Below are 27,996 nucleotides of genomic sequence, written 5' to 3'. Positions count from 1 at the left end.
GTCACCATGTGTAATGTCGCTGCGCCTGGTCTGCGGCTCTCTGAATGACAGAAGGGACGTGAATAAAATGTGTTTGTGGAGGGGAAATCACATCATGCTGGATTTAGTCACTCATGTATGTAGTTGTGCAAATTTCTCATGCTCGTTTGTGTATGTTTAAACAGAAGGAAGAGTGAAACTTTGATTAGTTTAGCACATCAGTGAGTAGACATATCTTAGCAAAGCTAGCTGACTCACGTTTGCTGACTATCGTAACACTTCACAAGTTTACACTAAACATTTGAGTTCCAAATACAATTGTTTTAGTAGGTCAGTCCGTGATTTTTCCTTTATAAAGCGTCTTTCTAAATGTAATTGAGCATGTGCAGCTAATGTATTTCTTTCTAATGTTTTTAGATGTTGAACCAGCACCAGTAACGTCATAGTTGATGGGATATTGAAGGTAGGAAAAATAATTCACGTCAACTGATAAGATATAACATTTCTGATAAATTTACAGAGTTTGCCTGTTTTTAATCAAATAACAAGTGAAATCACAAGCTTTCAGAAGCCAAATATAGACTATATAATATTTAAAAAAAAAAAATATTTAAAATTATTTAAAGAGCATTCTGAGCTTTAAAGGGGTTATCGGGTGCCACGTGCACTTTTACAAGCTGTTTGAACTGAAATGTGTGTTAGGAGTGTGTGTACAGTCGTGGCCAAAAGTTTTGAGAATTACATAAATATTGGAAATTCGAAAAGTTGCTGCTTAAGTTTTTATAATAGCAATTTGCATATACTCCAGAATGTTATGAAGAGTGATCAGATGAATTGCATAGTCCTTCTTTGCCATGAAAATTAACTTAATCCCGAAAAAAACTTTCCACTGCATTGTTAAGAAGGCTTCAGGGCGTCCAAGAAAGTCCAGCAAGCGCCAGGATGGTCTCCTAAAGAGGATTCAGCTGCGGGATCAGAGTGGCACCAGTGCAGAGCTTGCTCAGGAATGGCAGCAGGCAGGTGTGAGCGCATCTGAACACACAGTGAGGCCAAGACTTTTGGAAGATGACCTGGTGTCAAGAAGGGCAGCAAAGAACCCACTTCTCTCCAAAAAAACAAACATCAGGGACAGATTGATCTTCTGCAAAAAAGTATGGCGAATGGACTGCTGAGGACTGGGGCAAAGTCATATTCTCAGATGAAGCCTCTTTCCGATTGTTTGGGGCATCTGGAAAAAGGCTTGTCAGGAGAAGAAAAGGTGAGCGCTACCATCAGTCCTGTGTCATGCCAACAGTAAAGCATCCTGAGACCATTCATGTGTGGGGTTGCTTCTCATCCAAGGGAGTGGGCTCACTCACAATTTTGCCCAAAAACACAGCCATGAATAAAGAATGGTACCAAAACACCCTCCAACAGCAACTTCTTCCAACAATCCAACAACAGTTTGGTGAAGAACAATGCATTTTCCAGCACGATGGAGCACCGTGCCATAAGGCAAAAGTGATAACTAAGTGGCTCGGGGACCAAAACGTTGAAATTTTGGGTCCATGGCCTGGAAACTCCCCAGATCTTAATCCCATTGAGAACTTGTGGTCAATCCTCAAGAGGCGGTTGTCAAACAAAAACCCACTAATTCTGACAAACTCCAAGAAGTGATTATGAAAGAATGGGTTGCTATCAGTCAGGATTTGGCCCAGAAGTTGATTGAGAGCATGCCCAGTCCAATTGCAGAGGTCCTGAAAAAGAAGGGCCAACACTGCAAATACTGACTCTTTGCATAAATGTCATGTAATTGTCGATAAAAGCCTTTGAAACGTATGAAGTGCTTGTAATTATATTTGAGTACATCACAGAAACAACTGAAACAAAGATCTACAAGCAGTTGAGCAGCAAACTTTGTGAAAACTAATATGTGACCCTGGACCACAAAACCAGTCTTAAGTCGCTGGGGTATATTTGTAGCAATAGCCAAAAATACATAGTATGGGTCAAAATTATTGATTTTTCTTTTATGCCAAAAATCATTAGGAAATAAAGTAAAGATCATGTTCCATGAAGATTTTTGTAAAATTCCTACTATAAATATATCAAAATGTAATTTTTGATTAGTAATATGCATTGTTAAGAACTTAATTTGGACAACTTTAAAGGTGATTTTCTCAGTATTTAGATTTTTTTGCATCCTCAGATTCCAGATTTTCAAATAGATGTATCTCGGCCAAATATTGTATATCCTAACAAACCATATATCAGTAGAAAGCTTATTTATTGAGCTTTCATATGATGTATATATCTCAGTTTTGTAAAAATTAAACCTTATGACTGGTTTTGTGGTCCAGGGTCACATATTTGTTTCATTCTCAAAACTTTTGGCCACGACTGTACACAAACACCCTAGAATGACAAAGATCCACCCAGTAGTTTTCTTTTAATTAAGTAAAATAATTTGCCTCTTCTCAAATCGAGCCGTTCTCAGATGCCTGTCATTGTGGCGTAACACCGTCAGAGGCCGCTCCTGCGATAGTTGATAGTGTTTTAGCATAGACCCGCCCCGAGTGAGAAGTAAACTGACAGCACTGAGGGAATGTGGCCGCTGATCTACCTAAATGGGTTCATGTTTATGCAAATGATTTCTCACCATACTGCTTTAAAAACGAGGGTCAGTATAAAGCAGTTTTTGCGAAGAAGCTGCTTTTGAAAAATGATTAAAAATTGCACCTTTTAAATAATGTGCTAAAGTTAGCGCGTTTCACGATGAATGCGGCTAAAGTGTAACTTAGACGCTCAGAGAACATTGTTATGTCGTCTTCTCTATGTACATCCGTCTCAATATAATTCATAATCGCACGTTTATAATGAACAATGCATTAAGGTGATTGTCTATTTACAAACTGTGTACGTTGTAGTAAAACTACATTAAGCTTAGCTTTGTAACGCTAGATGGTTTAAAACGGTGTCTGTTAATGATTATGAAGTCATGTACAATTATTTTAAATCGTTTTGGATCAGTTATAACTGCATTAAGAATGGTAACGTTAACGCAATGCCTGCAAAAGAGTTTACAGCCCGCAACTGCATATGAGTTAAGACCATAACACTCAAATTTATGTATTTCAATATTAGGACGGGGTAAGTTAAGTTAACCGATCACATTTTGCTCTCATTCAATCAGCTATGCCTCACTAAACACATCGCGTTCATATCTCTCTCAGTACGCTTCCCTGACATACTCTTATACAAAGATAAATCAAAGTGATATTAAGTTTACTAACCATTCAGACACGTCCAGTATAAGCCATAATTGCCGAACTTCTTAGCGGGTGTCATCTTGTTTCGGTTCTAACTGAGGGTTTTAAAATAAAATTTAAAATGGATGGGGTTGTACAGTGTCTTCAAAGCCTCCCCCATTTCCCTTTTTTCTCCAAACTATACAACTATACCCCCAACTGTTGTCTAGGCAACACCCCGTGTGCTATGTAATGACACGCCCCACAGAACTGAGGGGCGGGGTGAGCAGAGGTTCATATCATTTAAAGGGCCAGGTACTGATATCGCTTGCTGAGAACAGAGGCATTTTTTACCAGATAAAATTAGTGTTTTTTTACGCTACCATTGAGAATTTTTAATCAAAGTATATTACAAACTTTTCATTAGGACCCTAAAGCATCATATTAACTTGTGAAAAATGGGCATTCTATGACCCCTTTAATGGACCCTTTTATTTATGTATTTATTACTATAGCTCACAAATAGTTAAACATTTTTCTGTATGATAATGTTGTTTCCCCCTTTTAAAAAAAAAACTTTTGTAAATAGAATAAAATAACAAATAAATAATAATAATGAACAATAATCCGAAATGTTATTCTTTTAAATTCTGGGTTCAAATAAAGGCCCCTGTCAGACTGTCATCTTTTCTTTTTTTTTTGTTGGCAGACTGTTGGTAGCAGAAGCTTGTTTGGGATGCAGCGATTAGCGTGTGCTAGAGTTTTCCGGCAGACTGCTGTCCTGCTGCAGATCAGTCCTCCGTCCTATCGCCGTCCAGCACAGATGCTGGCCCACAGCTGCTGGAAACGCCTGAGCTCCAGTCCACGATGGCTGTGCTCTCCGGCCTCTTCGGGAAAAACCAGCAGAGATCAGCCGGTAACCCCGGCTCCAGGGCAGGAGGATCCAGACCCTCTGCAGGACAACTCCATCGGCCTTATTCAGAGATTCAAGAAAACCTTTAAACAGTATGGCAAAGTCATGATCCCTGTGCACCTGGTGACATCTACCGTCTGGTTCGGTACTTTTTACTACGCTGCAATGAAGTAAGTAAATGGAGATCACAACTATGTCATAATTTCTTTGTTAGTCAAAGACCACTGGGTAAATCACAAATAAAATGTAGTGATGAATGCCATGGGTTATTTAACAACTGATAATGTCTAGTAGGGCTGTACAATCTAGAGAAAAAAAAACTCTGATAAAATCTGTGATTGTAGTTTTAAAATGCTATTTAAAAAAACTTGAAAATGTGATTATCGATATGGATTTAAGGCGAGACTTCAGGTGAATAGGGTAAAAAAAAATTAACTAATAGTTACAACTTTATTTACCCAGTTGATTGATTACATTGATAACTGCAAACATTTTTCGTATTACAAGTTTTCTAAAATGTTACATTTAAATATGCAAATGAGACATTATTTAATGAAATGTGCACTAATTTGCAAATTCCTCTGTAAAACCTTCAGGATATAGACAGGAATAAAAATGTAAAGTGGTGTGTGTAAGTGCCACTGAAGTGGAGATTTATGACTCAGTTTAAGAAAAAACTCATTAAGAGAAAACGGCCTTTAAAAATATGTATTGTAATTGAAACCTATTGACACAAATAGATAAAGTGCTATAAATAAACACTTAACAGTGTCTTTTAGATGATTTCCTTTCACTAGTCTGAAAGAACACTTTATGAAAAATCAAAAAGCCCAAAATCTCAAATCTGCAGTTATTATGCAATCCTAATGTCTATATTTATTTATTTATTTATTTTAATAAAAATAAAAGGTACAATAAAACTGATCTAATGACACTAAAAATGGTTATTTTTAGAGCTGCAAAACGATTAGTCGCGATTAATCGATTCAAAATAAAGGTTTATGCTTGCATATTATATGTGTACTGTGTATATTTATCATGTATAGATAAATGCACACACATACAAAATATGTTTGATTTGTATGTAAAATATTTATATTTATGTACAATATAAATTATAAACAAGTGTTTATATGCAAATACATATTTTTTTTATTTTTTAAATGTATACAAATGTGTGTATTTATATATACGTAATAAATATACACAGTACACACATATATAGTATGCAAAAAAACTTTTTTATTTTAAATTAATCTCAAAATAACCAAAAAACAGCTTCTTAATATCATCCTGCCTGATATATTGGTCTGTTATTGATGATATGTCAGATGTTTATTAAAGTAAAAAAAGTGTATATATATATATATATATATGTAGAAGAAAAATTCCTATGTCCTGTAAGAAACACAACATGAAGTTGTATGTTCTGACGAAACAAACTGATAAAACAGGAGTATCTGTGAGATTTTTGTAGAGAGGTGTTGGTTGATGTGTTAAGCAGGTGTGTGTGCTAGGTAATTTTCTTTCTGCTCAGTCATTGTATGAGTATGAGTATGGCTCGTGGTGGATTGAGGTAAATGGCACACTGGAATGTTTACTCTGCAATACATCTGGATGAATGTGGGTCACCACTGTCTAGACGTTCAGAGATGTGGGAGGTGGTAATGGATGCTTGAGAACGGGCTGCTTCATTCAGCATGACCTCACTCTGCAGAGAAGACAAGACCAGAGTTATCAGTTTATCTTCTCTCATGTTCACCACCAATCCTCACAGCCTTTAGCTCACTTTAAAGATTGCCATTTGGTCTAAATTGAACATTTGATTCTTAAGTCAGTATTACATTTTAGTAGATTTTTTTAACGTCTTTTAAAACAAGAAGTGGATTTTAATATTTTTCATTTCATTTTTATTTTTAAATCTACTTTGCAACAGTTTGTGTTTGCTTTAAATACTCAATCTTGTTTAAACCACAGTGTCAGGGTTATAATCACTAACTAAAGCAAAAACTGATTAGAAAGGGATGCACCAAAAATTAGAAATAGCAAAAAAAGCTCTTTCGGTGAAAAGGTGTAAAAAGTAAGCGAAAAGGCCAAATAATTTATACTGAACAATAACATGACACAATAAAATAAAGGCGCGCACTAATGCAGCAAACATGTCGCCAGTGTGGAAGCATTTAAAACTGTCAGAGAAAGACGCAAAAATCATTACAAGCACTGACAGCGAGAGACTGTTTAGTATCGCATCGCATGTCTTCCATGAGAAGAGAAAGGGGTGGTTGTTGCTGGTTACTGTATGATGACTGAAATCGCGAAATGGCCTTAAACCATTAGTAAATAAACTACAGAATGTTATGTTGTCTAATACACACACAAACTGTATTTATTCTGACAGCCCTGCACGAGCTCCTTAGCCAGGGTTCAAAGTTCAAAGTGCGAGGAAAATCTGCGCTGAAACAGCGTGATGAGAATCATTCATAAATCTGCTGTCAGCAAAAAGTAGTACTGAGGTCTTCTTGCGGGTTTCCGCCAAAATAAAAGTCAACATTCATAAATGTTAGCATTGCAATTTTACTCTTGTTCTGTAAAATAAAATAAAAAAGTAAAAAAAATCTTAATAATAATAACAGTCATTCCAGCTCTATTAATACATTTATTTTAAAATTCTCCTTTGCTCAGCAAGGCCGCTTTTATTTGTACATTAAAAAAACAACAACACATGCCTGAATCGAGAAGGGGGTCTTAAAAATGGCCAAAGAATATTATTTTGCTAACTTGTTAATTTAAAATTAAATTGTGCTTTTTTGGTAGGCTATAATGTCTACTAGAATGTTAAAAATGTTCAGCAAATGTTTTTTTAATTGTTGTTTTGTAATTGTTTTTTTTTTTTTCATTGAAAAGCAAGACAAAACTGTAAAAAGCAAATATTGGCTATTTAATTTATGCAATGGTGAAAAAATTGGAAAAATACATAGGGTAAAAACATGAAAAACAATGTTCGGTAATCAGCCTTTCCACCCAGGGTGTAATTTTGTTTGGCTTCGAATAAGAATCTTAATTTGGTGCATCCCTACAAAAAAGAGCTGTAAAGGCACAGTCCTTTTCCGGAAAAGGGGGCGGGGAGCAGCAGCTCATTTGCATTTAAAGAGCCATGCACAAAAACAGCGTGTTTCTGCTTCGACTCAAAATAGGCATTTTCAAAATGATATAATAAACGATCTGTGGGGTATTTTTGAGCTGAAACTTCACAGATACATCCTGAGACTATTACAAAAAGGGGCATAATAGGTTTCCTTTAATCATTATTATTTATTACTATTATTTTTGTCTGTACAGTAGAAGTCAGTGGCCAAGTCAAGGTGTTTGGTTACTAACATTACCAACAAAAAGGATATTTTTAAGAAAGTCATTCCGGTTTGGAACGACATGAGGGTAAAAAAATGATGACCGAATGTCCATATTTGTATAACTATAGCTTAGAAATTAGAAATTAAAATTTTGGCTTTTATGTGAAACATCTTTTTATGATTGATCTGTTTTGGTCTAGAGGAGTGAATTTGGTGCCATTTCTGGAGTATGTTGGCTTTCCTGAGAAGGTGGTGAAACTTTTGGAGAATTCTCAGAGCGGCTACGCACTGACTGCTTATGCCATGTACAAGGTGGGCTAACAGTTGTGTTTTTTTTTTAGTAAATTCATTATTTTAAATAAATTACTAATGTGTTGATATTCTGATTTACCAATTTTCAAAAGAATTTGTACCTAGTAAAATTGAATAGAGACTTTAAAAGGAAAGTTCACCCAAAAATGAAAATTTGATGTGTATCTGCTTACCCCCAGGGCATCCAAGATGTAGGTGACTTTGTCTTTTCAGTAGAACACAAACGAAGAGTTTTAACTCAAATCGTTGAGGTCTGTCAGTCATATAATGGCAGTCAATGGGCACCAAATCTTTAAGAGTAAAAAAAACACACACAGACAAAACCAAATTAAACCCTGCGACTCGTGATGATACATTGAGGTGTTAAGACATAAAACGATCAGTCTGTGCAAAAAACTCAACAGTATTTATATCACTATTTACCTCTGAATCCAGAGAGTTCTACTCTCCGGAGTGCGTTCACATTAGTCACTCATTGTTTACATAGTGCATATTGGCTTCTCAAAATGGTAATTACTTGTGCTTATCCTGATTCTGGCAACCGATTAAAAAAAAATTACGTTTCCTTTTGCGAACTCATTTGGGAGTGTTGACTTTTCATTGACTACATTGCCAGAGCGTGCTACAAACTGCTGAATGTTCCGGTGGATTAGAGGTGAATGATGATATAAATACTGTTCAGTTTCTTGCACAGACCAATCCTTTTGTGTCTCAAGACCTCAGTGTATTGTCACGAGCCGCAGGGTTTAATTTGGTTTTGTCTGTCTGTTTTTTTACTCTTAAAGATTTCGTAACCATCACCTGCCATTATATGACTGACAGACTGCAACGGTTTGAGTTAAAAATCTTAATTTGTGTTCTACTGAAGAAACAAAGTCACTTACATCTTGAATGCCCTGGGGGTAAGCAAGATAAACATCAAATTTTCAATTTTAGGTAAACTATCCTTTAAAAAAAATTATTTTTAGGCACAGTATCTTTTCATCTACACGGCAGCTCATCTGAAATGATTTAATTAAAATATCATTGACCTCAAACTTCATCTCAGTAACTCTTAAAGCTTCTAAAAGTGGCTTTTCCCAATGAAGCCATAGAAGAACCATTTTTGGTTCCTCAAAAGGCCTTTCAGTGAACAGTTCTTAAACCATTTAAAAATAAAAATATTTTAATAATCAGAACAAATTTTTTTGCACTATAAAGAACCTTTAGTGCAATAGAAATGGAAGCCATAGATTCCAGTAAAGTGTTGCAAAATTTGGTTTAATATTCTGTGCTCTCCTGAAGATCGCCACACCTGCGCGATACACCTTGACTCTCGGAGGAACATCACTGTCTGTGAAGTACCTGAGGAAGCACGGACACATGTCCACCCCTCCACCTGTGAAGGAATACTTTCAGGAGAAGATGGAGGAGACCAAAGAGAGGATCTCTGGAAAAATGGAGGAGACAAAGGATCGTCTATCCGAGAGGATGGAAGAAACAAAAGACAAATTCACAGAAAGACTTCAAGAAACCAAAGACAAAGTGTCTTTCCGAAAAAAGAAGGAATAGGTTTATAGACTTTATCTCCCCATAATGTCATGAAGATTCACGTTATTTAACAATAAGGAAAACATGTCTTAAGCAAAGACAGTATAAAGTAGTATAATGTAGGCTGTACGCTTCCTGTTCACATAATAGGCTAAATTATTACATGATAGTGAGATTATGACTCATAAATTGACCACAGTCTGCTGAAAACCGTCGGACTCTACTTGAAGTGTTTTTAGCGGATGAGAGTGTTTTCTAAAGAGAACGGTGGGTGGAGTGTTTCCAGTATCGCATATGTAATGTTTTGTTCACGTGACAATATAGCACTGGCTTTTTCAGTTTTTGCATTTGTTAAATGTTATTTTAATGATTGATTCTAAACGGCACAGACTTGTCACATACTTCACTGAGAATGAAATGGTTGTTATAAAACCTTGAATTGTTTGTAACTTGGTATTATACAAAATGGTTTTGGTCAGAAAGCTCGAAGTGTACGTCTTTGTGTAAAATACTGGAAATAGTAATAGAGAAAAAGTACTGACATAGATTCTGCAAATCATCAACAGCCTTTATGTCTTGTGTCCATTTCAGTATATTCCTGCCACTGTTTGTTTTATGTGAGCGTATTTTGAGTTTTTGATGTATGTGGATTATCATATTGCTTTATTTTGCCTAGTAACTAATGAAGGTTAATAACTGAACTGATTATCCAACGTCAACGGTAAATGTGTCTGCTGGTGAAGCACTTGGGCTGTTTGTGTCTTATGGGATTGTAAGGCTTTTTTTGTTTGTTGAAGGATCTTCCACTTGGCTGTCAACAATAACAATAAAAAAAGATCAACAGCATCTCATTTCACAAAGCAAGAAGTAGTTTGGCTTTAAAATGTAAATGTTTTGAAAGTGTTTTTTTTTTTTTTTTGAAATATGTATATTGGATATGTTTCTTAAATGAGCATTTATTCTTCATGATAGTTAATGACCAACAGCAAAATTAGAATCAGACTGAGAAAGCTAAAAGTTTATTTTTTTTAAATATTCAGTTTACGCAAGTTTTGCAGATTCTGGATGACAACTCCTGCAAGGCCTCTCCAATCGCTGGAAATGATCATCTTGGTCAGACTGTGAAACACTAGGGTTCATGGACTTGACATGAGAAGGCAACATGCCTTAAGATTATGTTTTCTAGGCCATACAGTGGGTGTGGAATGTATTCAGACCCCCTTAATGTTCACTCTTTGTTATATAGCAGCCATTTGCTGAAATCATTTAAGTTCATTTTTTTCCTCGTATGTACACACAGCACCCCACATTGACAGAAAAACACAGAATTATTGACATTTTTGCAGATTTATTTAAAAAGAAAAACTGAAATATCACATGGTCCTAAGTATTCAGACCCTTTACTCAGTGTTTAGTAGAAGCGTCCTTTTGATCTAATACAGCCATGAGTCTTTATGGGAAAGATGCAACAAGTTTTTCACACCTGGATTTGGGGATCCTCTGCCTTTCCTCCTTGCAGATCCTCTCCAGTTCTGTCAGGTTGGATGGTAAATGTTGGTGGACAGACATTTTTAGGTCTCTCCAGAGATGCTCAATTGGGTTTAAGTCAGGGCTCTGGCTGGGCCATTCAAGAACAGTCACGGAGTTGTTGTGAAGCCACTCCTTCGTTCTTTTAGCTGTGTGCTTAGGGTCATTGTCTTGTTGGAAGGTAAACCTTCGGCCCAGTCTGAGGTCCTGAGCACTTTGGAGAAGGTTTTCGTCCAGGATATCCCTGTACTTGGCCGCATTCATCTTTCCCTCGATTGCAACCAGTCGTCCTGTCCCTGCAGCTGAAACACCCCCACAGCATGATGCTGCCACCACCATGCTTCACTGTTGGGACTGTATTGGACAGGTGATGAGCAGTGCCTGGTTTTCTCCACTCATACCGTTTAAGGCCAAAAAGTTCTATCTTGGTCTCATCAGACCAGAGAATCTTATTTCTCACCATCTTGGAGTCCTTCAGGTGTTTTTTAGCAAACTCCATGCGGGCTTTCATGTGTCTTGCATGGAGGAGAGGCTTCCGTCGGGTGACTCTGCCATAAAGCCCAGACTGGTGAAGGGCTGCAGTGATGGTTGACTTTCTACAACTTTCTCCCATCTCCCGACTGCATCTCTGGAGCTCAGCCACAGTGATCTTTGGGCTCAGTTTGGCCGGACGGCCAGCTCTAGGAAGGGTTCTGGTTGTCCCAAACGTCTTCCATTTAAGGATTATGGAGGCCACTGTGCTCTTAGGAACCTTAAGTGCAGTAGAAATTGTTTTGTAACCTTGGCCAGATCTGTGCCTTGCCACAATTCTTTCTCTGAGCTCTTCAGGCAGTTCCTTTGACCTCATGATTCTCATTTGCTCTGACATGCACTGTGAGCTGTAAGGTCTTATATAGACAGGTGTGTGGCTTTCCTAATCAAGTCCCATCAGTATAATCAAACACAGCTGGACTCAAATGAAGGTGTAGAACCATCTCAAGGATGTTCTTGAGTTAAATATATGAGCGTCACAGCAAAGGGTCTGAATACTTAGGACCATGTGATATTTAATAAATTTGAAAAAATGTTAACAATTCTGTGTTTTTCTGTCAATATCCCCATATTGACAGAAAAACACAGAATTGTTGACATTTTTTCAAATTTGTTTGCTGTGTGTACATTAATGAGGAAAAAAATAACTTAAATGATTTCAGCAAATGGCTGCAATATAACAAAGAGTGAAACATTTAAGGGGGTCTGAATACTTTCCGTACCCACTGTATATGTGACTGGAGTCTTCATCTTGTTCCAAAAGTACCATTTACTTCCTTTGATCTAAATTTGGCCCAAAATTAACTTATTGCTAGTGAACTCAGAAAATTCACATCAAACTGTACTTTTTATTATTTTTACAAAAAAAAAAGTCCTTTTGCAATTGATAATTGGTTTTAACTGTTGTTTTGTTAAAAACAGCAATATATCAAAATAAAAAAATGAATTAGGACTATTTTGTAGAACATTTAAGACATTTGTAGAATATTTAAGTTCTATTTAAGTTTATTTCATGAAAAGAAATGAACATTTGACTAAATGTATATGTACTTATGTAGAGGGAGTTAATACACCTTATTTACAGTTAAATTAATGTTAAAATGTACTCAAATGTACATCATTCTGAAAGTTTCTTTAACGTTAATCACAAACCTTCAGATATTAAAAACATAGGAGGATCTGTGGCTTTCCAGGTTGGCCTTCAAATTGAAGTCGTGACTGAACAGTCATGATTTCAACCATGCAATATTTAAATTACAGGCAAAATGGCTACACCTGCTATTCACATTTGCTGCTTTCCAACAGCTATTCACTTTTTTTTATAGTAGGTCAGCTCAGTTGCTTTAAAAGAGTACATTTCCAATACAAAGCTACTTTGTTTAACCCTCTGGTGTTGTTTGGATTTATTTATTTTTTCAAAAAATGGTATGAAAATTGGTAAAGGTTTTGGTACTTGGCTATGCGAACACACACAAAATAAACATGGACAAAACATGTCAAAAAGTTTAAATTGTCCAGGAAAAAAAATTGTCACACTTTTGTGGTTAAAAATGAGCCCAAATCTAAAATCTTAGCTTTTGTGATATATCAACCTCCAATTTTGAATACAACTTTAGATTCATGGCTTTGGTTTTATTGCAGTTGTAGAGTAACTAACTGTAGAGTAGAGACTTTTTTTTTTGTTTAAATTTGTTTAACATGTCTTCTTTGCAAAGAGACCGAACATAAGTCTGTGCTTCAACAAAATCAAGATTTATATCAGTTTACGTTGTACAATTCATTTTCAGGTCTGTGATCAAAAAGTGATTAACAGGTAATAAATGGATCTATTACATTTAATTGAATTTAGGACCTTTAAAATACTTTAAAAAATATATGATATTAAAAATAGTGCTGTCAAAACAATTAATTGCAATTAATTTCATTCAAAATAATATATGTATTATATATATAATATATAAACACACACACATACAGTAAATATTTTATAAATATTTACATATTTATATTCACATAATTATATATATATATATGTGTGTGTGTGTGTGTGTGTGTGTGTGTGTGTGTGTATGTTTTTATATATACATAATAACTATACACAGTACACACATACAGTGCCCTCCACTAATATTGGCACCCTTGGTAAAAATGAGCAAAAGTGGATGTAAAAAAATAAATCTGCATAATTTATTGTTTTGATCTTTCATTCAAAAAATCCACAAAATTCTAACCTGTCATTAAAGTAAAACAATTCACATTGGCCACTATTATTGGCACCCAATTATTGCAACATCCTTTTCCCAAGATAACAGTTCTGAGTTTTCTCCAACAATGTCTAATGAGTTTGGAGAAAACATTTATTTCATAATGAGATTTCCCCTTCAGTTTCCATCGTTTTACTTCAAGGAAAGATTAGACTTTTGTGAATATTTCGAATTAAAGATCTAAAGGATAAACAATGCAGATTTATTTCCACAGTCACCTTTGCTCTTATTTGCCAAGGGTGCCAATATTAGTGGAGGGCACTGTATAAGTATTGAACACGTCACCATTTTTCTGGGTAAATATATTTCTAAAGGTGCTGTTAACATGAAAATTTCACAGATAGCGATAACCCAAGCAATCCATACATACAAAAAAAAAAAAAAAAAAAATCATTTCAGAAATTAGTTATGTGTAATAAAATGGAATGACACGGGGAAAAGTATTGAACTACTGAAATTTATTTAATACCTTGTACAAAAGCCTTTGTTGGTAATGACAGCTTCATGATGCCTCCTGTATGGCGAAGGTGTGATTTTATGAACTTATTTGTTTTATTTACTTTGTATGTAGCTTATGGATTATTTGGGTTGTTACCGAAATCTGGTGAAAATTTCAAGTCAACAGCATCTTTGGAAATGTATTTACTGAGAAAAATGACGTGTTTAATATTTTACCCGCTATATTATGTAAACAAAACTTTTATTTTGAATGTGATTAATCACGATTAATCGTTTGACAGCACTAATTAAAAATTATACTACCTTAATTTCATTTAAGTTGAAAAAAAAAATGTCATTTGAGTTGACCACCTTGAGAGCAACACCAGAGGGTTAAACAAAATGCTATATTGTTTTATATGGACCAGAGATTAATACTAGAAAATATCTTATATCTATTCAAAGCCTTACCTACGCTCAAGTGAATCTCATACTCTCTCATAAATGTTACTCTAAAGTAAATTCAAAATGTAAATGTATCAACTGCAAACTTTGTATTTAAGGGGAGACACTGCAGGCAAAAACGCTGTTTTTTCATGCACCTGTCAAATTTGAGATTTTGGTGTTTCAAAAAATGTTTGCTTTAGACTAGTGGAAAGAAAACATCCAAAAGACACTGTTAAGTATTTCTTTTATAGCACTTTATCTATTTGTGTCAATAGATTTCAATTACAATCCATATTTTTAAAACCTGTTTTCTCAAATTGAGTTTTTTCTCCTACACTGAGCCATAAATCCCCACTTCAGCAGCACTTACACACACCAAACTTGACATTTGTATTCCTGTCTATATCCTAAAGGTTTTTACAGAGGGATTTGTTCATATGTAATTAGCTTGATTTTATACAACATTTTATTTCTCAAAAAATGGTAAAAAAATATAGTGTTTCCTGTCTGTTCTAAAATTTTTCTGAATTATGGAGTGACAAAATGAGATACCCAAAATCCCCTCAGTAAAAACTTTTGACTCTAATATGTCCAAAAAATAAATAAACAAGAATTTTGAAACTGACTTCATCCAGTGTTTAAATTGTTGTTCTAGAAATGCATGCAAATTAGTAATACAAAAAATGTCCGCCATTATCAATGTAATCAATCAACTGGGTAAGGAAGGTCATAACTATGTTATTTTACCCTATTCACCTGCAGTGGCTCACCTTAAATATATAATGTGAAAACTGACATTATATATAGATTTCAATAATAACTGCGTAGAAAAAAAAGTATCGAAATATAAGGGTAGCAAAAATTAGTAGTATTTTCATTTTTCATCGGGAGCACAACATAATGACAAAACACAAAGCACAAAAGAGACTCATTCTCTGGTTCTTTTCCTCAACTTTAATTGCTCTCTCTAGCCATTTGATGACAGCGAAAGAACAAGCGTGGAATCGTTTCATGAGGGACTACAACAGTATCTTTGAGCAATAGTTTTATTGTTTTTTTTCCTTGTGTTTATTTTTATGCTTTTTTTCAGTTGGTTTTTAAGTCACCTTTTTCCTGTAAAAGTATTGCAATTAACAGACCTCAAACTGAAAACCGCTGACATCACAATTAAATAGAACAATAAAAATAAAAAAGGCGTAAGGACAGCAGCGTTCCTCGCTCACTGAACTGTTTCTTCTTGTAAAAAAACAAAACAAAAAAGTTTGTAGTCCACAATAGGTCATACAGTCCCGTGACGTGATCTCGCTCAAGGTTGATGAAGAACGTTGCTGTGGATTGGCGGGAAACTCCAGATCCATAGAAGGAGATGCCGAACTCACTCACCCACACAAGTCTTCATTCAGTCAGTCAGTCATTCAGTTCATTCAAGCGCCTGTTTACGGAGAGCTCGGAACCAAACTGCTATGCCGAGGAAAATGACAACGTGAACATGCAGTAACGATCAGGTATGGGCTGGATTTTCCTCATTTGATGCTCTTTTATATACCACACAAGTCGATTGTGTGCGTCAAAAGAGCTGAACGGTGTCCGTTTCCGATCTGATAAAGCCTCACCCTGAGCTGCTATATGAACCACTAAACCCAAGAGTTGGTCGCGGTACAAAGACGTTATTATTCTGCGTGGTTATTACACGTCCAAACAGCTAGCAGTCACAAAATAAACTTCAATAAATAAAAATGACAAGCGCTGGCATTTATAATTCTTTCTCTGGAAGTTACAAAAGCAGCAGCTAGTTATCCTTTATATAACTGCCTTATAATCAGAATATTTGTTTCATCACATAACAGATTTGCATTTACTGTATAGGAAAAAAAATAGAAGAAGTCTTTTTGTATTCATGTGACCATACTGTAGCATTTCTCTTTGCAAACTTTACTCTGTTTTACAAAAAAGACAAAGCACAATTGAAGGCATTCACAAAACTTGATGCCACCGTGTTAAAGTTTTCTTTTTAATATTATCTATACATTATATTACAGTATTAACAATGCTTTCTTGTGGTTTTCTACCCATTGGGTAGGATATGTGCATAATATATTCAAGTTATATACAGCACCGTACAAATAAACAGAGTCCGACTACTGAAAGAAGCACCATAGGAAGTGAGGCACAACAAAGGTGGGGACTTTTGAGTGCAAGTGGGTTTCTATGTCTGCTTAAACATGACTGTTAGGCACCGAATTTGCTCATGTAAATAGTAACATGCAAACCTCTCGGCTGCAAACGTAAAACACATTTGGATTCGTTTTCCTAGCACGGCTATGACGGCGGAAACGCTAATGGTAACGAAGAAAACCAAAACACTCGGTTGGTACGCGAATATAAAGTAATGGGAAAGCGGACATAGGCCTACATACCGAACGAACAACAGCAGCAGCGGTAGCGGTAGCAGCGCGTAGCAGCAGCAGCAGCAGCAGCAATACAGTACGAACCCAAACTGCGCGGTCAGAATGAGTGACGGGAAGCAGAGCCAATGACGGGAGGCCAAAGTTTCGAAGCCAAAGCGAATGGGCGAAAGGAGAGTCTTGGTATTCAACTGGGAAAAAGGTCATACAAAAGGCTATCTTAGTGGGGAAAGGGTGATGTTCCCACCCACTTCGACTAAATGTTTTCTCAAAATGGTCACTTTAATAAATAGCTAGCTAATAAATAGTTTTTCTATGGGATTTTCTAAAGGGAAGGCCAAAGAACGATGGTTTACAAAGCTCAAAAAAAACAATCAACATGTCTGAAAGCATTCCAAACGCGTGCCATGTGATTGAATACGACTTAAAATGAATAAAGAAAGGGGATGTACCTCAACATGATTGGTACAAGTGATAAAGAATAAATACTGATGATGAATAACAGATAAAAGCATGTTCCTGTGCTGCCTCGGAATAAAACGGCGTTCCAGGAGGATAAAATATGAGATCCGTATATGATCGTGAACTAAAGTATAGTATGGATAACTGGAAAAAACTATACGCATACTTTCTTAGTGGAAAACGAGATATGACACACTCATTCAGAAGGGGACAGGATGTGCATAAGACTACAGTTCCCATGATTCCCTTGCACTTGGACCCCATGACAATGCTGAAGTGACGTAAGTTTAAAGTGCTACTCGACAGGATGAAAGTGGCGCGTGTGTCGTGACTTCCATCCGCAGATATCCATGCCAATATCTCTCGCTTGGTCAGTGGAAAAAGTGATGTGGAATTTTGAACAGCTCTTTTTTTTTTTTTAAATAAGTGCCATGATGCAGTTCAGTTGTGGAGATTTTAGGCTGGATCAGAGTTCTACATCTCCATTTCAGGAAAACGAGAAACGCGAAACGTAAAAAAGGAAGAAAAAAATCCCAGGAACCATGTGGATTGACATGAAAAGTAACTAAGGGTAGCCGTTTCTACTTGTTAAAGAATAAGTGCAACGCAACTTAAAGACTTTTTGTCGTCGTAGCTGTTGTGAGTCACATCCCCAAGATTTAAGATTTTTTCATGGCACTCAATTTGGATTTTGATTGGTTGTGAAGAGTTTTTTTTTTGTGCACGAGTCCTGGAAATGCACAAACAGATAGAAAATTTCTCAATCCTATGACCTATGTGGTCTCTCACGCAAACAATCTGTGCCAACACACGTGTTCTTTAAATACAGGAAAGCATACAAAACCAAACAAACAAAGAGATTTAGCCGAGGAGCCCAAACATCCATACAAGGCCCCGAAGTTCTAGCAAAAACAAAAGGAAAATACAAAAAAATAAACTTTGTAAGCTTGGTTCCTCAATTTTCGATTCAAATTGTGCAAGGGGAGTGCGCTAACAGCCACTCCCCTTTAGGTCCAGGAGGAAGTACCGGAGAGCACAGGTGACGGCACACACTCTCTACTGCCCTCTCCAGGTGCGTCCTAGTCACACGGGTTTGTCGCGCCGGCTATCCTTAACCTTGACGAACAGGGTTGTGCTTGCGCCAGGCTGACCGGAGCGGCTGGCTGTCCTCTGGTTGGAGGGTGGTGCGTTATTGCTGTGCTGGTGCAGGAAGGAGGCCGAGCCTGGGTATGTCTGACCCATCACCTCGCTATAGGTGGGCGGTGGCCCCTCCACGTGCGAGTTCGAGGCACTCTTGCCAGAGTTGCTGCTCGGGGGCCGCGGGCCGCCTCCGTGCACGTAAACGTCTATCAGGTCGCTGTCGAAAATGGTTCGGTTGGGGGGCGCGCGCACCGACGCGCGGCTGAGCTCGAGCTGCTGCTCGGGGTCTCTGAGCTGCAGGGTACACGGGCCCTTGTAGGGCGGCAGCTCCTCGCCATCTGACAGGCAGATGGTGGGCGGCAAGTGGATGTCCTGCTGCAGGTATGGGTAGGTGGGCTGGAAGCGGCTGAATCGGTCCCTTTGCATAAATGAAGGCGGGTTGAAGCGCTCTCCGCTCCGTGGCCCATACATCACCTAAACACAGAGAAGAAAACATTCATTAAACATTTTGAAATTAACCCAAGAATACAAACACTTGGCCAGACTAATAATACATTTAGTTAATTAAATTGAATAATTGTTTATAAGCTGTTATGTTTTTGAAGAAGTGTCTTATGTGGCTGCATTTATTTGATCACAAAAATGCTGTAAAAACAGCAATATTTTGAAATATTTTTACAATTTAGAAAAACTGTTTTTTATTTGAATACAAGAAACATTTTTTATTACTATCAACAATGTTGGGGTAACACATTACAAGTAACGCAAGTTACGTAATCAGATTACTTTTTCCAAGTAACTAGTAAAGTAACGCATTACTTTTTAATTTACAAGGAAATATCTGAGTTTCTTTTTCAAATAAGTCACGCCAGTTACTTTGTTTTACTATTGACTGATTGACAGCTCTCCTGTCTCATGCTGAGGGAAATCGGGAGTAAGTGCAGAGGCGAACTTAGAATATGGCGCAAACCTGCAATAATTAAACAGATTACAAAACACATATATGCTTTATGTATTTAATCCCGTTGTATTAACTAATGTTTTTGCTGCTGACCTTCGATGATCCAATTTAACCATATTAATAAGCAAAAATTACTATAGTTTAACATTAAACTAACATTTTTGCTTCATTTTTTTAATGCTGAAGAGTGTTGAACTTTCTTATCGTACATTCTACTGTACAGACCTGGAATCACATTTCCTTCAGCCTAAGGCTTATTCATTTTACTTTTGGTGTGAAAGGGCTTTTGCCAAAAATAGAACTTTTTATGTATATATATTAAAAAAACACTAGCCCTGCCAAGATTTAAAAAGTAACTTAGTAGTGTAATTAGTTACTTTTTTAGAGAGCAATGCATTACTTTTAAAGATAACTTTCCCCAAAACTGATTATCAATGTTGAAAACAGTTGTGCTGCTTCATATGGAAACCATAATACATTTTTTTTCAGGATTCTTTGATGAACAGAAAGTTGAAAGCAATAAAACTAATAACTTTTGAACCCAAAACATTGAATGGTAGTGTATATTCAGTAAATATGACTCTTTATGACTATGCACTGTTATACTGTTGTATATTATAAAAAGGATATAATAGTGTTTATTTAGTGTAAATATATATAGTGTTTATTTAGTATAATATATATAGTGTAATATATATTTTAGAGCATAAATGTTGAAATATATTAATTGTCCTTGAAAAGGCAAAAACATTGTGATTTTCATGCTATTAGTTCTTAGCTATGTTGCCCAGCAAAAAGGTTATCAATATACATATTGTTCAAAAGTTGTTACAAATTGAAGAAGTGTCTTATGTGCCTCAGGGCTGCATTTATTTGTCCAAAAATACAGTAAAACAGCAATATTTTGAAATATTATTACAATTTAATAAAATTTTCAGCATCATTACTCCAGTATTCATTGCCACATGATCCTTCAGAAATCATTCTAATATGCTGATTTGCTGTTCAAGAAACACGATTATTATTATCAATGTTGAAAATGGTTTCATATATGCTTCATATTTTTGTGGAAACCATTCCATACATTTTTCTCAATTCTTTGATCAACAGAAAGTTCATGCATCCTTGCTGAACAAAAGTATTAACTTTTGAACCCCAAACCTTTGAACAGTATATTTAAACATGTGCACTGTTATATTGTATGTAGCAAAAAGGTTGTGTTTATTTAGTGTAAATATAGTCATTTCAGAGCATAAATGTTGAAATATGTGACCCTGGACCTCTTAAGTTGCATGTGTATATTTGAAGTAACAGCCAAAATATATTGTTTGTGCTAAAAAATCATTAGGATATTAAGTAAAGATCATGTTCCATGAAGATATTTTGTAAATTTCCTACTGTAAATATATCACAATTTCAATTTTGATTAGCAATATGCATTACTAAGAATTTCATTTGGACTGTAAAGGTGATTTTCTCAATATTTAATTGTTTTTGCACCCTCAGATTCCAGATTTATAAATTGTTGTAGCTCAGCCAAGTATTGTCCTATCATAACATTCAGCTTTCCGTGTCAAAAAATTGACCCTTATGACTGGTTTTGTGATCCAGGCTCACATATATTGATTGTCATTGAAATACTGTGATTTTTGTGCTATTTGCTCTTAGCTATGCCGCCCACCCATAAACTTAACCCATAAGAGCAATGAATAATATTTTGCAGAAAGGTTGAATAAGAGCTCATGTCAGTTAACTAACCTCAGTGGCTCCTTGTTGCGTCACCAAACTATCTGTTGGCCATGCACAGCCGTCCTATGATACAGAAGAGAGAAGGCCGATGTGAGTCATGCATTAAAAACAAGACATAAAATCAACTTCATGCATTACGGTGCGTTCACACTACAGCGTCAAATGTGCGCTCAGTGCCGCTGGCAACGCTACAACGCCACTGCTTTGGGGAGTGTCAAATTTAGGGCAGAGCACGCCTCTGAAAAACAATGTTCACACCCTATTTACGTTCCATTGTCTTATTTTAACGGCGGTTTGCAAAATAAACTGTAGGGTATACTAACAACATGCAAAGTACATTTACTTTTGCTTGACTTTTTCAATAATATGTGTTTTCAGCTCAGTAATCCACCAGTTTCAGAAACACGCGTCATAATCTTGCCTTGCCTACTCTTCACAGCGATTGGCTGTCGCCGGCGTTTTGCGCTCGAAATTTGCATTAAATTGAGAAATGCCCAACCTTTTGACGCTCTCAGCTGCTCTCAACGCTTTCTCCGCGCCGCTTCCAATCCCAAAATGCACCACGCGACCGTTTACGCTCACCTTCCACATGAATGAATTGAAAACGCTCGCTTCGCCCCGCTCGCTACGTGCCAGTGTGAACGCACCGTTAGAGTTTTGAGTTTAGGTAGAAAAATTCGCTCGAGGCATAAGAAGAGTTGATCTAAAAGCACATGCAGTAAATATGAGAATACATTAATACCATGCATTATTAATTCAAGACCGCTGGTTAGTCTCGTGGCCTCTAAACATGCAGCTGTAGAAACTGCCGTTCTCTAAATTTACGAGCTTGTTTCTGAATTTCCTTTCATGCTCTGCATCTGTTCTTAAATCACATCTTCACCTTCCTATCTGTTTATGACCCTCTCTCTCGTTCTGGGAGGTGAAATGGACTGCCGTCTAGACGAGCAGGTCTCTGCTCTCAACTACAGGACGTAAATCAACATAGGGATGTGCGGAACTACATATTTCCAAGATCTATGACTAAGAATGACTAGTTAGACTTATAGAAACCTTGTATGTTTAGGTTGGTTTAGCGTCAAGCCCACTATCAGATATGTTTCTTATAGAAATATGGATAACTCTAACCTCGAACTCGAAATTAACTTTTTTACTTGGTAGAACTGGTGCACCCAACTTCAAAAAGTTAGGAGCACCAAATGAATATTAAGGAGTGTCACAACTGCCAATTGAGCAGAACAGCCAGCACTCGTCCCGGCATTTCTTTAGTATCTTGATTCTTCATGTCCGATTCTGATTGCCGATGTTTTACAAGCAAATGGCCTGATTCTGAAAGCCTTTTTTTAAATATTTATTTTACACCTTAAGCAAGGGACAAGAATAAATGAAAATATGAGTACATGAACAAGACGTTTATTTTCTCTATTACAGGTAGAGCCATTTAAATTAGAGGCAACCACTGCACTTTTAAAAAATACGACACAGTTCTTTCTTAGTTGTAAGTGCAAACAATAAATGCAGCCATAATCAAAGTAGGCTGGTCTCCCAAATATTCAAAGTGCAAATAGAGAACAAATTTTTCAAGTATGATACAGAGCTATAGACAACTACACAACCTTATAGCCTACAGCCTAGATATGTTATGTAGCCTAATTTTGTGCACATTGGGGAGTCGCTCTCTAAACATGGGTATTAAAATTGCTTTTGAATGCGCGTGTGCGTTTTACTTTCGGTGTTGTTTTAAATGATCGCACTAAACTCTCGGTGCTAATAGTGCATTCTACTATACAAGACATTAATTTAACTAAAAACGGGATTTTGAAAAGTGTGTCCCCAGTGGAAATTACGCCCCTGCGTGAGAGGAACTCTGCCGATAGGTTATCATTTGATGTGAATGTATGCCGCATTGTACAATAGCAGATTGTGGAGACATCTTAATTGTCCACAATGAAAAATGGTCATATCACACTCCCCTAATTGCAATGCAGTTTGTGCAAATCCGGAACAGAGGTTGGTGGAGAAAAAATCTGTCTGGGCAGTAGTTAAGTTAGCAAAAGTTTTGTAAAGAAATCAAAACAAGTCGTACCACAACAATTTCTTGCACTCGCACAAGCGCTCCCAAATATATTTTGAGGTCCCGCAGATTAAATTTTGGAAGCATATGCGACCAAAACGGTTGCAATTCCGAGCCCTGAACTTTTATAGCACAAAACTACTATAGTCCACAGAAAACAAAGACCTGTGGATTATAATGCATATTAAATGGTTCACTAATGGAGCCAGTCAAGCATCCTGACCCATCCCTAGTAACTTCATAATGCATTTGTGCAGGTGTACCAACACAAAGACCCTGAAGTTGGCACGCACATTGCTGAGTCCCATATGAACGTGGTCACAAAGTCACACACATGGTGATCAAACAAAAGAACAGGAACTCTACACCCACTCAGAGCGCACACAGACAGGACACACATGGTGACTGGAGAATCAAACGAACACCCACACACATACACACACACACTTACCGGCTGCATGCCCTCCTCTCGTTGACGGGCCTGGCTGTGGCGTGTGAGGAAGGCCCAGGCCGACAGCCGATAGTGGTTCAGCAAACAGATGATCACAACTACCATTACAGTCATCACCACAATTATGATTATTATCTGAACAAACTCCAGTTCAGCTGCAAGACAAGAAAACAGAGAGGAAATCATTAGCACATTTCACACATTCACAGAGCTGCTGAAGTTACAACATTGCTACATTTTCGATAAAAATGACTGGTGTTTTCCTCACTGCTAGGGTTTTTATTGCTTGTTTTATTGTCCGCCATGTGAAAATCATAAGCTTGATTGCCTAAAAAGATTAATACTACATCCAACCTCAAAAATGCACATCGTTTGAATAGATATCATTCATGTTTGCAGCATAAACAGTACAAGACAGTATCAGGCATTCATTTTAGGGGTTATGGTTTATAAAAAATAGCAATAGTGATAACTGTTAATGATTTGTGAGCTTTTGAGAACAGATCAGAGAGGCGGTGTAAAGTTAGACTGATGCTAGAGTAATGGCATAGCAAGCCCATCACATTCTTCATTTTTACCACCAGGGGGCAGTAATGCGAACACAACTGAGAGTTTTGAGATTGGCTGGGGGAACAGACCAAAAGCAGACTCAAAAAGTGACGCAACAGACTAATCCACAAAAATTTGATAACATGACATTTCAAATGGCTTTTCTGACCTACATCAAGTCTAGAATGAAGAAAAGAGAGCATTTTGGAAATTTGCATTATTTATTTAAGCTTAAGTTTTACAAGCACTGCCCACATGAGCAGCACAGCTCAATATGTCTAAGCATGTGCACTAACTGCTTGGCCACAGCTCAGATTTTCTAAAACTGATGGGTAGACCTCACTTTATCGAAGGAAGGAATTCATTTGTATGTTAATCTCATCATGCTTCCTCATCTTAGAGGAGCATCATTCTTTGAAAGGATCTACTCATCATCGTTTCAGCAATTTTGAAAAACAAACAGGCTAGACCTCTTTTTCAACCTCATGCCGACCCTTGAACACACCCCACCCTGCTGACACACTTTCACACGCAGATGGACCCAGTCAATATGGACTTGTTCTCTAGTCACATGAAAACCATCCAGATATGTGCCACACGTACATTCAGAGAAAACTTGTTATCACTGCTGTGCCCACTCAGCATCTCAGACCAATTCCCTCTGACACATGAAGGTTGATGTTTTGAGACAATGGAAAAACTGCTGCAAAGCTGCGACCCTGAAGCAAAACCTCACGTAAACACCTTCAGCTGTCTTAACACAACGTTAAGGGTAATCATACTGCTATGACATCAGCAACACACAGTGGACTTTGTTTTATGCAGGAAAGAAGATCTAAATGAAATGGGTGCTTTGATGGTCCTTTCCCAGAAGCTACAAATTCAGATCCATCCTTTATAAGACAGCATCTATTTTTCAAATGCATTCTAATTGACCTCATAAAGTTCTTCTGGCAAAAACAAAAGACTTCTCTCTGGGGATGTATGCTGGACTTCTCCCATCATGCAGTCCACTTAGGGTGTGTTCACACTTGAAGTTCGGTTCTCTTGACCAAAAAAGAAAACACACATTTGGTCCTGGTCCACTTAGTATTCACACAGCGAACCTAAAGATACCGAACCTAAAGGCATATGTTCAATTCTGTTTGATCAGTGATTGAATTACATTTTGTGACGGAACTCACCGAATACCCCAAACAAAATCTGTGTTTGACTGATGACACTGAAGTACCCAATCACTGATCGGTCTGCTCGAATGCACCAAATGCCATCTGCTGGACTAAGTGCACTCATCGTTGCATGTACATATGATTTTATTTTCACCACCTGCGAACTCACAAGCTCATAAAAGGCACTTTACCTCCTTGTTGCTCCACGTTTGCCCTCTGCACATTTTGTTTTGGATACACCTCCAAAATTTTCGATAATCCGTTACACTCAGATAAACATCACAATACTTAAGAAAATATCTGTTGCTACTTCCATTTAATTCAACCTCAATAATTGACTTGTTGGATGACTAGTCAACCATCCTGACTCATCTCTACTGATAGCCAATTGTTTCTTCAGGTTCGCCGTCTCTAACTTTCATTTCTGACCTTTCCATCATGGCCACTTTCTCTCTACAAGAACAAGGCTGTACCCAGGATGCAGTTGGGCCATGTAGTGACACTGTTAAATAAGCTGCGTTGGCGCTGGCTCTTTGCCACGGCTCCTCTGGAGAGAGTGCTTGCAAGACAAGGCCCCATCTGTTGAGGGCTTGGAGAAGAGGACCAGAGACCAGACGCATCCCAGGAGTTAACCCAGCACAGGAGATAAAACGGCCCAAATCTGCTGCCCCTAACCGGATTACAGCCTGGACCAACTCCAAGAGACAGACAACTGGTGGTAGATTGAGGGGGATTGGGTGGGGTGAACATGTAACTGACACATCTCAACCTCCGAGACACTAGGGTTGTAATCTCAGCCAACTTGAGTACCAAACACTGCTCAAGCACCATTCCTCTATCCAGGACTGTCCACTGCTGCTGTAACACACTGGAACAGTTTTCTCTAAGCCGTCAGGCTAATCTTATCAGAGTAGACTCACTCTGTCCTCCTTAGAAAAGGCCTGATCTGACCCAGACAAGAGGTGATGACATCTAATGCAGTAAAATGATCTAGTCAGGGTGGGCGTAAAAGAAAAGGCTGAAGCCTGATGTACCTACACCAGCTTTAATTTTTCAAATTAAATTTGCTGCCTATCCTCATTGGGGTCCATCAAAAGTAGGAGCGTATCAGGTGTGTCTGGTCTTGATTTGTTTTAGCCAAAATAGCTACTACTTAGATACCAATGAAACAGAATATGTGAGTCATCAGCGCTGCCTTTAATCACTACGCTATCAGCGCAAGTTACATATACTCGTTATCCCTACAGTATATAAAATCATATTCCTTGAGCCTTGTTTAACCTTCCCTGTGCTAATCAGAGAGCTCAAGCATCTAAGTCAGATGTGACGACATCCCGGAAGATCTGTTAATGTGTTATGATTACATATACAAACCCCAGACAGAGCAGACACAACAAACCGTCGTCAGCCTGTTTGCGACAGGGCAGAAATGTAAACAGGCTGCGATAATGTGGCAACAACTGCACAACAGCGAGGGAAAGAGGCAGCTGGGCTAATTCGGGTTAGCCTTATGCAGACTCTATGAGATCAGACAGCCCAATCCTCTTACGGCTACGTATGCTGCTCCATTGTGTTGTTAGCTAAGAGTAGATATGCACTAACACCTGTCACAGAGCCTCTAACAGGCTCTGAGGTGAACCGGGTACGCGTCGATCGAGCAGTCGTCACCTCGTCTCTCAGGTTGGAAAGCCGGGGCTGTGCTAGAAGCTGCGGGACTGCTCTCTTCTACGGAGGCCATTCTGTTTGTGAGCTGAAGGAAATGGAGGAGGCATTACATAAGCCTATCCGAAACTTTTTCCCCCTCTCTCTCGCTCTTTTTTTTATACTGTGCTCACAAGCTGCAAAGACAACCAAGACTGGCCTCCAGATCTATATTTCATGAAGCCATTTCCTGTTTCCTCCTCTCCACAGTTTCATAACAGAAGGAAAACAGCTGTGCTCTCACGATCTGGGAGGAAAGAAACGGAGGAGGAGGAGGAGGAGGGGGAGAGAGAGGCTGGAGAATGGGGACTGCTGCTCACTGCCAACCATCTGTGCTCCGTCTCCAAATGTCTCCCCATTACAGTACTATTCTCAAGGAGTCGGGCACAGTACGTGGAGATCATGTCATGAGGGAGCCAACAGTTGAACTCACAGCAGTGAGGGAAACTTCTTAGAATGGGCTTTGAATTCATACCAAAGCACACATTACACAACAGATTTCCAAGGGAAAGAGCGTGTGTGCAGTGAACGACTAATTTCCAAGTGACTTCATCGGCATGGCAAGACAGCGAGGACGAGAGAAAAACATTAAAAGTTTCCTTGCGTCCTCTCTAGTTTGGGCCAGCTTGTGTAGCAGGTAGGGCTGGGCGATAAAACGATAACGATATATATCGCGATAGACAAGAGATCGATATCAATAAAAAATGTGTTCGATAAAACGTTCGATATTTTGTATTCTTCGTCGGCCCGCCCAGCCCCCCTTTAACGTTCAGTTCATAGCGCCAGATCACAATAGAAGTTAAGGTTATCTTTCCTA

At 37.7% G+C, this 27,996-nt stretch overlaps 2 protein-coding genes across 4 annotated transcripts in view; one reads left to right on the top strand and one right to left on the bottom strand.

The window, feature by feature from the left end:
- On the top strand, positions 1–10,178 carry fam210aa (family with sequence similarity 210 member Aa). The gene is made up of 5 exons (XM_073822206.1): positions 1–115; positions 397–442; positions 3,916–4,289; positions 7,670–7,781; positions 9,066–10,178. Exons 3-5 carry the CDS (start codon positions 3,943–3,945, stop codon positions 9,330–9,332), a joined length of 726 nt encoding a protein of 241 aa, XP_073678307.1. The 5' UTR covers positions 1–115; positions 397–442; positions 3,916–3,942; the 3' UTR covers positions 9,333–10,178.
- Positions 10,179–15,457: 5,279 nt separating this feature from the next.
- ldlrad4a (low density lipoprotein receptor class A domain containing 4a) overlaps positions 15,458–27,996 on the bottom strand; it is a 185,675-nt gene continuing 173,136 nt past the window's right edge. For 2 of the 3 annotated variants that reach the window (XM_073821944.1, XM_073821946.1), the window contains 3 exons: positions 23,761–23,915; positions 21,245–21,298; positions 15,458–18,999 (listed from right to left, as the gene is read on the bottom strand). In XM_073821944.1, coding sequence (XP_073678045.1) covers positions 18,469–18,999; positions 21,245–21,298; positions 23,761–23,915 — 740 coding nt within the window. In that variant the 3' untranslated portion in view covers positions 15,458–18,468. The remainder of the gene's footprint in view (positions 19,000–21,244; positions 21,299–23,760; positions 23,916–27,996) is intronic. The other variant, XM_073821945.1, reaches the window with a different exon arrangement.

This window comes from Garra rufa, chromosome 17 (genome assembly GCF_049309525.1).
Source record: "Garra rufa chromosome 17, GarRuf1.0, whole genome shotgun sequence".
Taxonomy (NCBI): Eukaryota; Metazoa; Chordata; class Actinopteri; order Cypriniformes; family Cyprinidae; genus Garra; species Garra rufa.
Note: the sequence above shows the minus strand (reverse complement) of the source record. Positions and strands in the feature narration are given on the sequence as shown.

Excerpts from the sequence above, each read along its gene's own strand:
- fam210aa (XM_073822206.1), top strand. The coding sequence starts at position 3,943 with ATGCAGCGATTAGCGTGTGCTAGAGTTTTCCGGCAGACTGCTGTCCTG. Across the intron at positions 4,290-7,669 it reads TTTTACTACGCTGCAATGAA|AGGAGTGAATTTGGTGCCAT; the intron begins GTAAGTAAATGG and ends GTTTTGGTCTAG. Across the intron at positions 7,782-9,065 it reads CTGCTTATGCCATGTACAAG|ATCGCCACACCTGCGCGATA; the intron begins GTGGGCTAACAG and ends GCTCTCCTGAAG.